General features: G+C 54.5%; 2 protein-coding genes and 1 pseudogene across 2 annotated transcripts in view; all 3 read left to right on the top strand.

The window, feature by feature from the left end:
* Positions 1-4,557: 4,557 nt before the first annotated feature.
* LOC115295230 lies at positions 4,558-5,046 on the top strand (annotated as a pseudogene).
* Positions 5,047-5,664: 618 nt separating this feature from the next.
* NFKBIE (NFKB inhibitor epsilon) lies at positions 5,665-12,733 on the top strand. The gene is made up of 6 exons (XM_029945622.1): positions 5,665-6,297; positions 8,743-8,845; positions 9,522-9,744; positions 10,779-10,867; positions 11,033-11,272; positions 12,139-12,733. The coding sequence occupies exons 1-6, from the start codon at positions 5,918-5,920 to the stop codon at positions 12,202-12,204; spliced, it is 1,101 nt and encodes a 366-aa protein (XP_029801482.1). The 5' UTR covers positions 5,665-5,917; the 3' UTR covers positions 12,205-12,733.
* A 103-nt stretch (positions 12,734-12,836) lies between these two features.
* The window catches only part of SLC35B2 (solute carrier family 35 member B2), a 4,631-nt gene continuing 3,658 nt past the window's right edge, over positions 12,837-13,809 (top strand). The window contains exon 1 of the mRNA XM_029945620.1: positions 12,837-13,247. Within this exon, the coding sequence (XP_029801480.1) occupies positions 13,246-13,247 (2 nt within the window). The 5' untranslated portion in view covers positions 12,837-13,245. The remainder of the gene's footprint in view (positions 13,248-13,809) is intronic.

The following is a 13,809-nucleotide window of genomic DNA, read 5'->3' as shown; positions in this document are numbered from 1 at the left end:
TCCGCCTTCCCCAAGCCAACCTAATAACCACCCCCCAAAGAGAAGCAACAGGGGCTCCCCGCACCCCTTCCCCACTCCCAGCCCTGCTCACCGTACCCCCCACTTCCCATCCTGGGAAGGTCTGTGCAGCAACTCCTCTCAGTCCCTTCTCCGTGGAGGGGGCGCAAGCGGCTCAGCCAATATCCCTCCCCGTCCTTGGTTCCCGCAAGTTCCTGGGGCTGAGGGTGGGGAGAGGAAATTGAGCCTTGCAACCCAAGGAAGATCCTTACTCCCAGCTGGGTGGTAACGGGTTAAGGCAGGAGCCAGCCTTCAGAGGCCAGACCCAACTGAACAGAGATGGAATAGGGTAAGGATTGAAGCTAGATATGAGAAAGGACTAACAGAGGGCAGAGGGGAGGACACTGGAACCAGCCTTCACAGAGCCATTTTCCTTCCCTGGAAGAAGAGCCCCATAGAAGAATGAAGTGTGTACATTGCCCTAGGCTGCAGATCAGGAAACCTGGGTTCTAATTTTTAATCCTGTCTCTGCCATTAAGGGATTGTGTGACCTTGTGTAAGTGCTTTCTTGTCTTTAAGCCTTAGTTTCCTCATGGAAAAAGTTAACTGGCCAATCTCAAAGGCTTTGACCTTCTGTGGGTGCCCCAGTTGGGAGTAGCCTACCCTTTCCTGCCGTCTACCCACATTGTTCTTCCCTGTACTGCTTAGGACAGGCAGAAAGAAAACTGACATCCATTCATTCTTGGATGCTTCCATTCGATAATCAGATATTAGGTCCCTACTCTGTACCCTGTTCAGAAATGAAACATACAATATTCTACCAACAAAGAGTACAAAGTCTAATTGGGGAGACCAATCATTATGATAAAATAATATAAAGGGGGAGGCTTCTAGGGGGCTCAGTCAGTTGAGCATCTGACTTTTGATTTCAACTCAGGTCATGATCCCAGTGTTGTGGGATCAAGTCCCAAATCAGACTCTGTGGCAGAGCATGGAGCCTGTGAAGATTTTCTCTCTCTGGGGTATCTGGGTGACTCAGTTGGTTGAGCATCCAACTCTTGGTTTCAGCTCAGGTCATGATCTCATGGTTGGTAATTTTGAGCCCCACATCAGGCTCTGTGCTGACAGCGTGGAGCCTGCTTGGAATTCTCTCTGCCCCTTCCCTGCTCTCTATCTCAAAATAAATAAATAAACAAACACTTTTTAAAAAGAAGATTCTCTTCCTCCCTCTGCCCCTCTCCCTCACTTCCCCACTCTCTCTCTCTAAAATAAAATCTTAAAAAAATAATATAGGGGTATCTGGGTGGTTCAGTTGGTTAAGCATCTGACTCTGGATTTTGGCTCAAGTCATGATCTCTGTGTTCGTGGGTTTGAGCCCCGCATCGGGCTCTGTGTTGACAGCTCTGAGCCTGCTTGGGACTATATGTCTCTCTCTCTGCCCTTCCCCCACTCACTCACTCTCTCTCTCTCGGAAATAATAAACATCAAAAAAAAGTATAAAGGCTATGCATATTCAATCTGTGTGTGCACAGTCACTGTGGAATCCTACTGCTTGCCATGTGTTACATTAGAGTCTTTGACATATAGTAACCGTTCCCCCACTTACCCACAAGAAACCAAGGTAGAGGGAGGGTAACTGACTTATTCAAGGTCACCTGCTAGTACTCACAGAGTGAATCCTAGAATCCAAATCTTTCCCATTCCAAAGGCCATGAAGATGTTTGTGGGGAGGAAGTTAGTTTGAGGCAAAGCTTGGGATAATCTAGTCTTTGGGAATAGGGGACAAGCATACTGATCTGCTGGGACGGTCCTGCTCCTGATCTCAGGCAGATTAGCCACTGCCTCCACCCCCCCACAAATACCCCCACTTCTGGTCCTGCCTCCATTTTCCTATTCCTCCTCTTCTCTTTCCAGGCAAGGTGAAGGTGGTCGGCTGTCTGCCTCTTGCCTCAGAACTATCCAGCCTGCATGATTCACCATGGCCAGTCAGTGAGTCCCTCCTCCCTACCCAGAGGAAGGGTGTGGTCCTGAAGAGCCCTCTCCTCCTTTCCCAGGGCAGAGGAGGCATCTCACTTGGCGGCTCACTCCAGTGTCTCCCACCCATGCCTTGTGGGAAGTCCTGCCTCACATCTAACTCCAACCCCTCTTCTTGTCTCAGCCCATTCCATTTAGTTCAGTCCTCACTGCAAAGTGCAGAGTTCCTAAACCTGCCCTTCCCTAACCCAGATAGGATCCTCACACTCCCCATTTAGTTGTTATAATCTTCCTCCTGTTTCCCACCCCTCTGGCCTGCCCTTCTGCACCTCAGGGGGCTTTGGAGGAGAGCTAGCCCATCCCCTTTTGGCCAACCCCAGAGCTCCCAACATAAAAGACCCCTGGCACCCCCCCTTCTCTATTCACACACATTACCCTTCCTTGGAAGCCCAGGGAAAAGAGGGGTGAAGGGAGGGGGCGTGGAAGGAGCCTGCTGACCAGCTGGTCACCATGGCAACTGGGACTGTTTTCTGAAGATGAGCTTGACTGGGGTGGGTGGAGGCTGAGAGTGGGACACTGCAAAGGGAACCAGGAAAAAACAGCAGAGAGAAGACCGGAGGGGCTGAGGAAGCAAAGTCAGGGCCCTGAGTATGCTGAGGCCTGAGCCAAAATCCTCATGTCATCTTTCTAGATGACACTGCATGGTCCCTCTCCCCATTCCTGAGGTATCCCCATAAGGGCTTCCCGTCAAAGTCTGGGCTAGGTCCTGGAAGCAGTGGGTGACTCAATGCTGCCCTCATGTGGCTAGAAAAGGGGCTGCTACACACCTGTTCTGGTTCAGAGGGAGACCCGGGACTGAACTGGGATAGGTTTTTCCTTCAATTCAGCCTCTGTATGAATGAAAGGGGCAGTCAGTCACTGCATATTCCTGAGTTCCTGTGTCCTTGCAGAAGGTTCAGATGCTCCAATTCCTTAGACCTTCCTTAAAAAGGAAGAAAGGTTCAGTGAAAAATTTTTTTTTAAGTTTTGGATTAGGGAACAGGAAAACCATGCTCTGCCTTTTCTGACTGATTTTCATAAGGTCAACTCACCTCTCTGGGTTTCAGCTTCCCAACTTTAAGATGGGAATGTGATCGTGCCGCTAGATTTTGAGCCCAAGTCGTCAGGGTCTGGAGTTTATGACTGTAGTTTTGCTCCAGGCTTTGAGGAGAAGAGAGGAACATTGTCAGGGGAGGAAGTTGAGAACATCTGAAATCACACTGACCTCAAGGGAAGGAGATGCCTCAGTTTCCTTGGGCTTTCCCCTCATGGCGTCTCACTGCCTCATGCTCACATCCTCTCCACTCTGGTCCTCCACGGGGATGAAGAGCAGTGGGTCATCTCCACCTGTCTGTCCACCCACTCTCTTCTCTCTTTATTCACCCCCCCCTCCCCGCAAACACACACACTAGGTACTTCTCTTCCCCCCAGCCCTCTTCCCTTCCTGTTTCCAGGTCAGATGGAACCCTCCCTTCACCTCACCCCACTGCATAGTTGACCCCACTCCATGCCCCCACAGCACCCTGTTCTCACTCCTGTCTTAGCACAGTCACTCCGTATTGTTATTGTCAGGGAGATTTTTGAAGGCTAGGGCTATGGGACAGTTTTGGGTGAGGTGGCGTTAGTGGTTGTTGGTTATTACTGTTACTATGATACTCGCTTTTGCTTCCAGTAGAAAAACCAATGTCAGGGGCGCCTGGGGGGCTCAGTCGGTTAAGCATCTGACTCTTGATTTCAGCTCAGGGCATGATCACATATGTGTGTTGCCTGGAGGAGGGCGGTAGGAAAGCTGGTTAATAGCTGTCTACACTCACTCCAGCTTCCTTCCTCCAATGCAAGAGATGGAAAAGGGAGATGTTCCCTCGGGGATGATCTTCCAAGGTCACTTCTGCCCCTAGGTTTTGGCACTTGGAGTAGAGGATGAATCATGGGACACCAGTTTGGGGCTCACTAGGTGGGTAGAGTTTGCCTACAGCCTCCCTAGGCCCTTTAGACCTAGGGAAAGCAGGGACAGGGAAGGAGGAGAGATGTGCTGGCGCTGGGGCTGGGGCTGTGGTGGGGACCTCAGCAGAGCGTGGCCCAGCATGTCTGGGGCCTCCCCATCCCGGCCCCACCAGGAGGAACTAAACTTCCCTGACTGCTAGCGTAACCAGATGTAACCACCCAGGAGCCAGTGTTTCATTCCTGTGAGGAACGACCACTCTGCTTTTTTAGACAACAAAAAACATGACCACTCTGCATTTTTTTTTTTTTTTAGAGAACGGCCTAAGAAAACCTACTTTCTTTTTTTATTTTTTTAAACGTCTATTTATTATTGAGAAACAGAGAGAGACAGAGCATGAGCATGGGAGGGGCGTAGAGGAGGGGAGACATAGAATCTGAAGCAGGCTTGAGGCTCTGAGCTGTCAGCACAGAGCCCGACGTGGGCCTCCAACTCACAGACCATGAGATCATGACCTGAGGCCAAGTGCGATGGATGCTTAACCGACCAAGCTACCCAGGCGCCCTGAAAACCTACTATCAAAAAAGAACAGCCCTTTCACGAAGATGGCGGCAAAGGCGAAGAAGGAAGCCCCTGTCCCTCCCAAAGCCAAAGCCAAAGCAAAGGCTTTGAACGCCAAGAAAGCAGTACTGAAAGGTGTCCATAGTCATTAAAAAAGGAAGATTTGCAGGTCGCCTACATTCCGACAGCCCAAGACACTGCGTCTCCGAAGGCAGCCCAAATATCCTCGAAAGAGCGCCCCCAGGACAAACAAGCTTGACCACTATGCCATCATCAAGTTCCCGCTGACAACCGAGTCAGCCATGAAGAAAATAGAAGACAACAACACTCTTGTGTTCATTGTGGATGTCAAGGCCAACAAGCACCAGGTCAAACAGGCTGTGAAGAAGCTCTATGACATTGACATGGCCAAGGTCAACACTCTGATCAGGCCCGATGGAGAAAAGAAAGCATACGTTCGACTGGCTCCTGACTACGATGCTTTGGATGCTGCCAACAAAATTGGGATCATCTTAACGAGTCCAGCTGGCTAAATCTAAATATACTTTTTTTTCACCAAAAAAACAAAAAAACCTTAAAAATCTGTCCTCATGCCCAATTCTATGTGATCTGGAAAGCTGACATAGAAGACCCTCTATCCAGGAACCAAAGGGAAAACTACTTCTTTACAGACAATAGATATCTTATACCTTTTCCCTATCTAAACTCCTGGGCACTGGTAGATGAGAAAAACAGAGAAATTGAAATGGGCAGGAGATAGGAAGCAATGTTTCCCCATCCCATCCTCTACGTTGTCTCCCTGCAAGATGCCCAGCCTGTGCAGACGGTTAATAAATATTCCTTTAAAAACGAATGAATGAATGGATGGATGGATGGATGGATGGATGGATGGAAAAAAAATGAAGAAATGTAAGAAGGGAAGGAAGGAAAGAAAATGCATGGAATTAATGAATGAAAAAAAAGAAGGGGGAAAATATGAATGGATGGATGGATGGATGGATGGATGAATGAATGAATGAATAGGTGAATTAACGCACAAGTGACTCAGGACCGGGTAACCCCTGACGCTGAGCCAACGCAGAGGGCGGGGTAAGGGGGATTCCGGAGGGCGGGGCCTCGGTCCGGAAGCGTCTGTCGGGGGCGGGGCCTGAGGGGCGGGGCGAGAGAGCGAGTCCAACTGGGCAGTCCAGCTGCTCTGAGTAGCCGCTGCCTTGGAACCCACCAGTGCTCCGAACCTCGCCCGCGCTTCTCGCCGACCCCTCGGGCGCCCGCAGCCCGAGAAGAAGGCCACTCTAGGCGGGGCGCCAGCTCCGCAAGGCGGACCTGCAATCCGGAAAGGCGGCGCGGCGGCGCCGGGAGCCGGATTCTGCCCGGACCTGGCCCCCGCGGGCCGGCACCGCGGGCATGTCGGAGGCGCGCAAGGGGCCGGACGAGACGGATGAGAGCCAGTACGATTCGGGCATCGAGTCTCTGCGTTCTCTGCGCTCCCTGCCCGAGCCCACCCCGACCCCGGACCCGGCCCCGGCCTCCGGACCCTCGGACGGTGGCGGCCCCCAGCCCTGGACCCATTCTCCGGGAACAGCCAAGGAGCCACAGGAGAAGGAAGACACAGATGGGGAGCGAGCTGACTCCACCTATGGCTCTTCGTCGCTCACTGAGCCCCTGCCCTTGTTGGGAGGCACGGAGACCGCGGACCCAGCCCCACGCTCGCAGCTCCCAGCCCCGGGGCCTCTGAGCCCTCAGCAGCTGGAAGCACTCACTTACATCTCAGAGGATGGAGACACGTGAGTCTGGGGTCTAGGCTGAGACAGGCTGGTCCAATCGATGCCGGCTCTGGGCCTGCCAGGAGCCTCAACAAGCCGGGCACCCATTCTGTGAGGAGCCCTCAAGACACCTGCTCTGGAAGGGGCAGTCCCCACTCTTCCAAACTTCAGACTTCACTCTTAGCCCACTTTTGAGCTCTGGCGGGCCCAGAACAGAGGCCCCGGCATCCTGTCTTTGCACTCCCTTTGGGAGGTGGGCAGAACTGGCAGGGCCCTTGCCAGACACCTGGAACCCGCTAACAGCTTGGAAAGCCACCCAATTACCCACCCCTTGGAGGAGAAAATTCCCCTGACCAGTCCAGGTTTTTAGGGTGGTTTTTTTTTCCTTGCTAGGGGAGAGGGCATCCTTGTTTGCTCAATATCTGGGATTCCCAGCCCCTGACCTCAGAACGCCCTGTCCCGAGGAACAAAAGATGCCAGTTACAGGTTGCCAGGAGGGGTCAGGAAGCTAAGGATGGGGGTGCTGCCAAGATGCAGAGCTGAGGCTAGCCCCGGGTAAGAGGGAGTGAGCCAGGCTGGAGCACTCTTGCCCCAGCAGACAGACAGACAGGCGGCTGGCTGCCCAGCTTACTTCCTTCTCTGCTGTGAAAGGGGAAGTGAGGGCTGGAGTCAGCTTTTACCGGCACCCTCTACCTCCTGAGCCCTCCAAGTCCCCCTCGCTGTCCTGTCTGACCCCTTTACTTTACCCTTCCTGCCCCAGGCTCAGGTGGGGTTTGGTGGGGACTGGGCTGGGGGAGGGGAGGGCAGGCAGTTGAAGTAAGAAACAGTTTGTGTGGGAGGGACTGGCCAGTTGAGGATTTGTCCCTTAGGAAGAAGAAACAGTGTCAAGAGAGGGGGTAGCTGGGATTTGTGGATGAGGAACACAGTGGAGGGGGGCTGGGGTCCCAGATTGGAGATGCTACAATGAATGGGGGTGGGGAGGGTAGAGGGGGCAGCAGGTGTCTGTTTTGACCTGCTTTTTGGAGGAGATGGGAGGGTCCTAATCCTGGGTGGCTTTTGACAAAGATAGCTTTTGGACCCAGGGAGTGGGAGAGGAATGACCCCAGGCCTTTTTCTATCCTGCCCAGATCACCAGCCCTCAGGCCCAGAATGAAGAAGTTGGGGGCTCCCTGTGGAATACCTGTGGCTGACCTTTGACCTAGGGAGTGGGGACTTCTGGCACTGCCATCCTTTGTTAGGCTCTCAGGGGAAGCCTTTACCGTCTCTAGTAAAAGACTGGTGTTGTGTCTAGACTGTGGGGGGGGGTGGAGAAGAGGTGTCAGGACTCCCCAGGAGGTCCCTAATGAGGAGGGGGCACTGTCTTCCCTCAGAGGTGTCTGGCCTGTAGGACTTATGGAAATGGGGAGAGGAAGTGGGAGGAGGGGAGACAGGGAGAGAGGGAGGTGGCTGCAGGAATGTGACCTAGAGAACAGGCCCTGGCCTAGGGGATTTCCAGAGCGGTTCCTCCTTCCCGCCCTCCCTCCGCCACTCTCTCCCGGGCCTCTCCTGACACTGGCCACTGAGCCTGCCCCCTCAGGCCTGAGGAGCCCCCTCCCCAGCCCAGACAAGCCTTTACCCAGACTACCCCCCAAGGCAGTTCCTGCCCCAAGGCGGCTATCATGGCTTAAGACCCTCCAGCTCTGGTTTTCGTTTTCCCCACCTGATGCGGGGAAACCCCAGCACTGGAACTTCCCCTCCCAACTGTCCCCTCCCACCTTAGCAAGAGGTTAAGGCTCTTTGGCCCCCAACAAACGCATATTTTCTGCACTGCACGGACCTCCCCTTGGAAGTGTCCTCAGGGTGCAGGGCCCCTGGTCAGGCCCCACCCGGTCTGTGCTGTCTGAAGAGTGACCCTCTTGATCCCCCTGTGAAAGGGCAGCAGGACAGGATGCCTCACTGTCTCCTGGCTCCTCTTCCAAGAGCTTCTGTGTTCTCTCCGTTGGGATGTGTACCACTGAGTTGCCGGGAGTGGGGGTGACCCCGCTCCTGCCGTCTCAGTCCTCCCTGTTGGGGTTGGCGGAGGTGGGGAGCTCAGCCCCGGAAACCACCTCTGTGCTACCCTGGCAGCTTTCAGTTTGGCTTTGAGCTGCACCCCAGCCGGCGGGGGCCCTGGGGCCAGAAGGGAGGAGTGGGGTGTGGGCAGGCTGAACAGGAAGGGCCTCGTCCCATCAGCACCCTGCCCACGCTCCCACTCAGCTAAGGCCCCCCTGAAGGCCAGAGATGGGAACTTGGAGCTCCCACCCGCCGGATCCTGGCTTCCCTCACCAACCCTCACTTCCTGGGCCCAACTCTCACTTCCTACACCTACCCTGAGGGTGGCTTTGTAGAGATTGATGTGTTCTTCCTTCTAACCCCAGGACCCTGACTCACTATCTCTGGCCTAAGCCCTGACACTTAAACCCTGTTCCTGCCACCTCCCTCTCCCAGGCTGGTCCACCTGGCGGTGATTCACGAGGCCCCAGCTGTGCTGCTCTGTTGCTTGGCTTTGCTGCCCCAGGAGGTCCTGGACATTCAGAACAACCTTTACCAGGTGGGTGGGCGGAGAGGTTGGGCTATGCCCAGTTACCCACATCTGCCCTGGCAGCCATTCCCAGCAGCTGCACACGCATACTTGGGCTGTGCGCTCAGGAAACCATATCCCAGACCCTGGGATAGGAGCTGATGCTACTGCTCGTGAGTAAGACACGTCTCTGCCCCCAGGGTGCTGGAACCTGGGCTAGGGGACTCCTGTCAGCACCCCAGCTCATAGCAGGGCAACCAGAGTTGTGACCCCAGCTGCTGTGGGATTCAGCATCTGTGGGGACCGTTAATATAGGAGGGGGCGTCTGTGTGGGGCCTTAAAAGAGGAGCAGGCCAGGTTGAGACTGCCTGCTGGTGCCTCTGTCTTTCCTCCCTCCAGCCCTTCCTTGTCACGTTGCCCCTACGGATAACAGAGGTCTTCCCCGCCCCCAGCTGTCCTTTCTCCAGGGACTAAGGGGACCTATAATAAGATTGGGGCCCTCTTCCCTCACCCCGCCGCCAGAACTGGGGTGGTGGGCAGTGCCAGAGGGAAGGGTTTGGTAGTGTTTCCTTGGAATGCCAGGGCCATCGCCATTATGAGCTGCCTTCAATAAAGGTGCTGGCTGCGGGTAATTCCTGCGTCTACCCTAGCGTGTTCCCAGAGGTGGGAGCATGCTGCGGCAGCCCGGGACCCTTTGTGCCTACAGACAGCACTTCACCTGGCCGTACATCTGGACCAGCCGGGTGCAGTTCGGGCCCTGGTGCTGAAGGGGGCCAGTCGAGGGCTACAGGACAGACACGGTGACACGGCCCTGCATGTGGCCTGCCAGCGCCAGCACCTGGCCTGTGCCCGCTGCCTGCTGGAGGGGCGGCCAGAGCCAGGCCGAGGACCTCCTCACTCCCTGGACCTCCAGCTGCAAAACTGGCAAGGTATGAGCAGCCTCAGGGCCTGTGGGATGAGGAAGGGATAAGAGACGAACCCCACTGTCAGGCAAAGGAGACTCAGCTTGTCCACCAATGCAATTCCAGTTCTAAGCCAGTAGGTGCTCAGTACATCTTTGCTGAATGAATGAATGAATGAATGAATGGATTTGATTTAGAATTTACTGAGAGCCTGCTGTGTGCTAAATAGCTCTAAATAGCTAAACCTTGCTTTCGAGATATTTAGTTTAGCAGAGATTAGACAAGCTCATTAATTCACACGACAAAAATGTACTGAGGGCCTTCTGTGTGCCAGACATTATTCCAGGAGCTGGACTTGCATCTGTGAACAGAGAGTGATTGAGGCAGACACTGAATATAAGAAGCGAGCTCTCTAGTAGGTTACCAAGCTGTAAGCACTGTGGGAAAAGTAGAGCAGAGTGAGAACTAGAATGTGAGGCATGGGGGTGGGTGTGATTTTTAAAGAGAGTGGCCAGGGAAACCCTCAAGGAGTAGCAGCATTTGAGCAGAGACTTGAAGGAGGTGAGGGAGGTCACTTTGAATCATGTTCTGTAGGTGCGGGGGTGGGGGGTTGTCTATGCCAGAAAGGGGGTAGCTAGGGAAGGAAGGTGGTGGCTCCTGGGGAGGGACTGGGGCCTGAGGATCCTGGAGAGCTCTAAGAAGGTGGCTTTTGGATGGGGCTTCAAGGCAGATAAAGTTTGGTGGCGGGTAGGGAGAGAGGGAGGGGAGGGGAATGTGTGTTGGGGGGAGGGTGCATGTATGTGGGGTGTCACTCGGCAACCTAACCCCTGAAGCATGAAAGTTTCAATAACATGACTCTGAAAAGGTGGAAACTTTGAGTTCCTTTCCCCTCAAGACTTTTGAGGGGGTTTTTGAGTTTGTGTTTTAATAGTCCTGTGATCAGAGGCACTGAGTGGGCAGTGAGTCCCTTGGGGCTGAGGGGCAGGGAGGTCCCTGAAGAGAGGGGGAGAGAGAGTTGGTGGATGCAGATTAGCAGCCCCTCCGCCCTCACCCCATCCCAGGTCTGGCCTGTCTCCACATCGCCACCCTGCAGAGGAACCGGCCACTCATGGAACTGCTGCTGCAGAACGGAGCTGACATTGACACGCAGGTGAGGGGGCCAATCAGGGCCTGGCCCAGGGCCTGCCCCACCGCCCGATCCAGCCCCAGGGTCCCCTGCCTAGCGGTCAGCAGTGGCACTCACCTCCTTATCCAGGGCCCAGGCCGAGCACGGTTCTTCTTGCGGGCCCTGGCTGACCTCCTTCTTCCCCTCCAGGAGGGCACCAGTGGAAAAACGGCACTGCACCTGGCTGTGGAGACCCAGGAGCGGGGTCTGGTGCAGTTCCTGCTCCAGGCTGGTGCACGGGTGGACGCCCGCATGCTCAACGGGTGCACACCCCTGCACCTTGCGGCAGGTCGGGGCCTCAGCAGCATCTCATCCACTCTGTGCGAGGCTGGCGCTGACTCCCTGCTGCGGAACGTGGAAGACGAGACTCCCCAGGACCTGGCTGAGGATGTAAGAGGCATAGGCTCAACTCTGCCGTCCAGGACCTCCCACACCGATAGCAGAGACAGGCACCGTCAGGGCTGAAAGGGCCAAAGAGTTGGGATCCTAGGGTGTAACCCACGACTCTGCCACTCACCCACTGGGGGATCTTGGGCAAGCTCTACCCTTCTGTTTTCTTAGTTGGTCAAGACCAGGGAGCCCAAATTGGACTCTAACAGGAGCCCTGCAGCTACAGTGGATCTGTGAGGCAGAATAGGTGTCAGACAGGGTGACAGGGCCTGTGAGAGACCAGAGTCAATGCCCAAGGGTGACTCTACTCAGCTCCAGCAGATGGCTGCAAAGGAGGAATGGTGGGCCCAGTATTTGCAGATCTTGGAGTTTTTTAAGAAAGAGGGAGCCTAGATTTCCTGTACTGTGTTTCCCACTTAAAAATATTCAGAGTAAAAAAATACTCGGGGGCACCTGGCTGGCTCAGGTAATAGAGCATGCAACTCTTGATCACAGGGTCGTGAGTTCAAGCCTCACTTTGGGCCTACAGCTTACTTAAATATATTCAAAATGTTTTCTAAAGACCCCTCCCAACGCCCTCCCCCCCCCAAAAAAAAAACCACATGGGCTATATCACCTCCAGAGTGGGAACTCTGATATTCTGATATTTTAGAGAGTGGGAGGGCTTGCCTAAGGCCTCAGGGCTCTGCCTCGCCCAAAGGGGCTGTCATGTTGGGGATTAGTGGAAAGATTTTTTCCCCAGTGTCCTATAGTTGTCATTTGGTGGAGAGGAAATGGCCCAATCTATCTCTCCAGCTCCCTTCCTCCATTGCTGCCTTTTCCCCATGGGCCCTGATCTTGCGTCTCTCCATTCTCTTCTTTCTCAGCCCTTTGCTCTTTTGCCCTTTGATGATCTGAAGATCTCCGGGAAGCCACTGCTGTGTGCCGACTGAAGCCAGGGCAGAGTCTGGGGCCTCGGACACTCCATCTCTTCACATCTGGAAGCCAGAGCCACAGCTGCTGAAATTTGGGCCCAGACAGTGTGCCCTTCTGGTGTCCTGGGGACTGCTGAGGCCACAGCCAGGGGCCAGAACGGCCCTGAGCTGAGAGGAGGGATCACAGGGAGAGAAGGCCAGTCTGGAAGGAAGACTTTCCCAAGTGGATGGAGATTCTTGAAGACTCCCAGAGCCCCGGGTGTCCTGGGGAAAGCCCGTTTGCCTCTAGAGGGTGGCAGGGACTCTTGTTTCTATCCACGTTGGGTCAGCCTGACACTGCCAACCAGTAGGAAAACATGGACTCTCCTGAGTAAGGAGAGAAACTGAAATCAGCAAGCAGGACCCTGAGGGGTTCCACCTCACTGCTGTTGAGGACTCAAAAAACACTGTTGTTTAAAGACTTTACACAGAAGGCCCTGAACTGACCCTTTGGGGAAGGGGAAGTTTCAATAACATGACACTAAAACAGCAGAGACCTTTAAAAAGATCCCCCCCTACAGTTGTTTTGTGTACGTGCATGTCTGCATGCATCGGGGATTTTTAGATAGGCCTGCCTTGTGACCTTATGGTAGAGAGCGAGAGAGAAGGAAATTGCCACTTGAGCAGAGTAGGACTTTGCTAGGTAGGGTGTGTGTGTGTGTGTGTGTGTGTGTGTGTGTGTGTGTGTGTGAGTGAGTGAGTGAGTGAGGGGAGAGGTGGCTACCATCCTCGGGTCTCTCTGTGTGGTACAAACCCTTGCCCTGAATGAGAAGACCCTGGGTAGGAGGCATCACCAGTGCCCTGGAGGTTGCCATCTGGGGGAGCCTGGAGAGAAAGAGTAGCCTATGGAGGTCTGGGCTTAGTATGTATTTCCTTTCATCCCACACATGTTTGAAGTCCCTGTGAGGTGAATATGGTCAATATGGATATGGGGGAATACACCAACACAATCTCTGGCCACTTGGATCTTCTAGTCTAGTGAGGAAGCCAGCCATTAAAGTCACACACATCCAAATAAATATGTAAGTACAAGCTGCAGTGGATTCTGTGAAGGAAAAGAAGAGTGGGGAGGAGAACACGAGTTGGTAGAGGGCCACACTTTGGGCGGTCAGGGGAGGTCTGCAAGGGGTGTCCTCCAACCTGGACGCCAGGATGAGTCAGGGATGTGGGAAGAGCGTTCAGGGGAAGGCCTTTGGTGAATGAGAGGAACTGAGAGCAGGCCAGTGGGACTCAGCAGAGGGTGGGTGAGTGGGTGAGATAGACAGGCCAGGCCATGCAGAGCCCGAAGGTCTTGGGGGAGTTCGGACCAAACTGCAGCCTATTGGAGAAAGGGAGAAGACATCCTCCTGTCAGAAAACGGGAAAAGGGGTTCGAAAGAGGAAGTGCTTGGGACGTACAACCTCAGTGTCCCCGTCCCAAGATGGCAGGGGGCACCACTACCTCTCGGGTTGGTTGTGTGGGCTAAGGGCGACGACGAAGCAGGGTGCACCGGGTGTACAGCCTCGGGGAGGGGGGGCGCTCCCCGCCCCGGGCAGCCCAGCTCCCGGATACCAGGCCGCGTCTCCCTCCGGGCCGCGCGGGGGC

Source organism: Suricata suricatta, chromosome 7, assembly GCF_006229205.1.
Source record: "Suricata suricatta isolate VVHF042 chromosome 7, meerkat_22Aug2017_6uvM2_HiC, whole genome shotgun sequence".
NCBI lineage: Eukaryota > Metazoa > Chordata > Mammalia > Carnivora > Herpestidae > Suricata > Suricata suricatta.
The sequence above is the reverse complement of the archived record's forward strand: the minus strand, read 5'-3'. Positions and strand labels throughout refer to the sequence as shown.

Bases quoted from the DNA above. Each gene is read 5' to 3' on its own strand.
- NFKBIE (XM_029945622.1), top strand. From the start codon at position 5,918: ATGTCGGAGGCGCGCAAGGGGCCGGACGAGACGGATGAGAGCCAGTAC. The intron at 8,846-9,521 runs GTGGGTGGGCGG...TTGTGCCTACAG, and splicing joins TTCAGAACAACCTTTACCAG to ACAGCACTTCACCTGGCCGT. The intron at 11,273-12,138 runs GTAAGAGGCATA...CTTCTTTCTCAG, and splicing joins CCCAGGACCTGGCTGAGGAT to CCCTTTGCTCTTTTGCCCTT.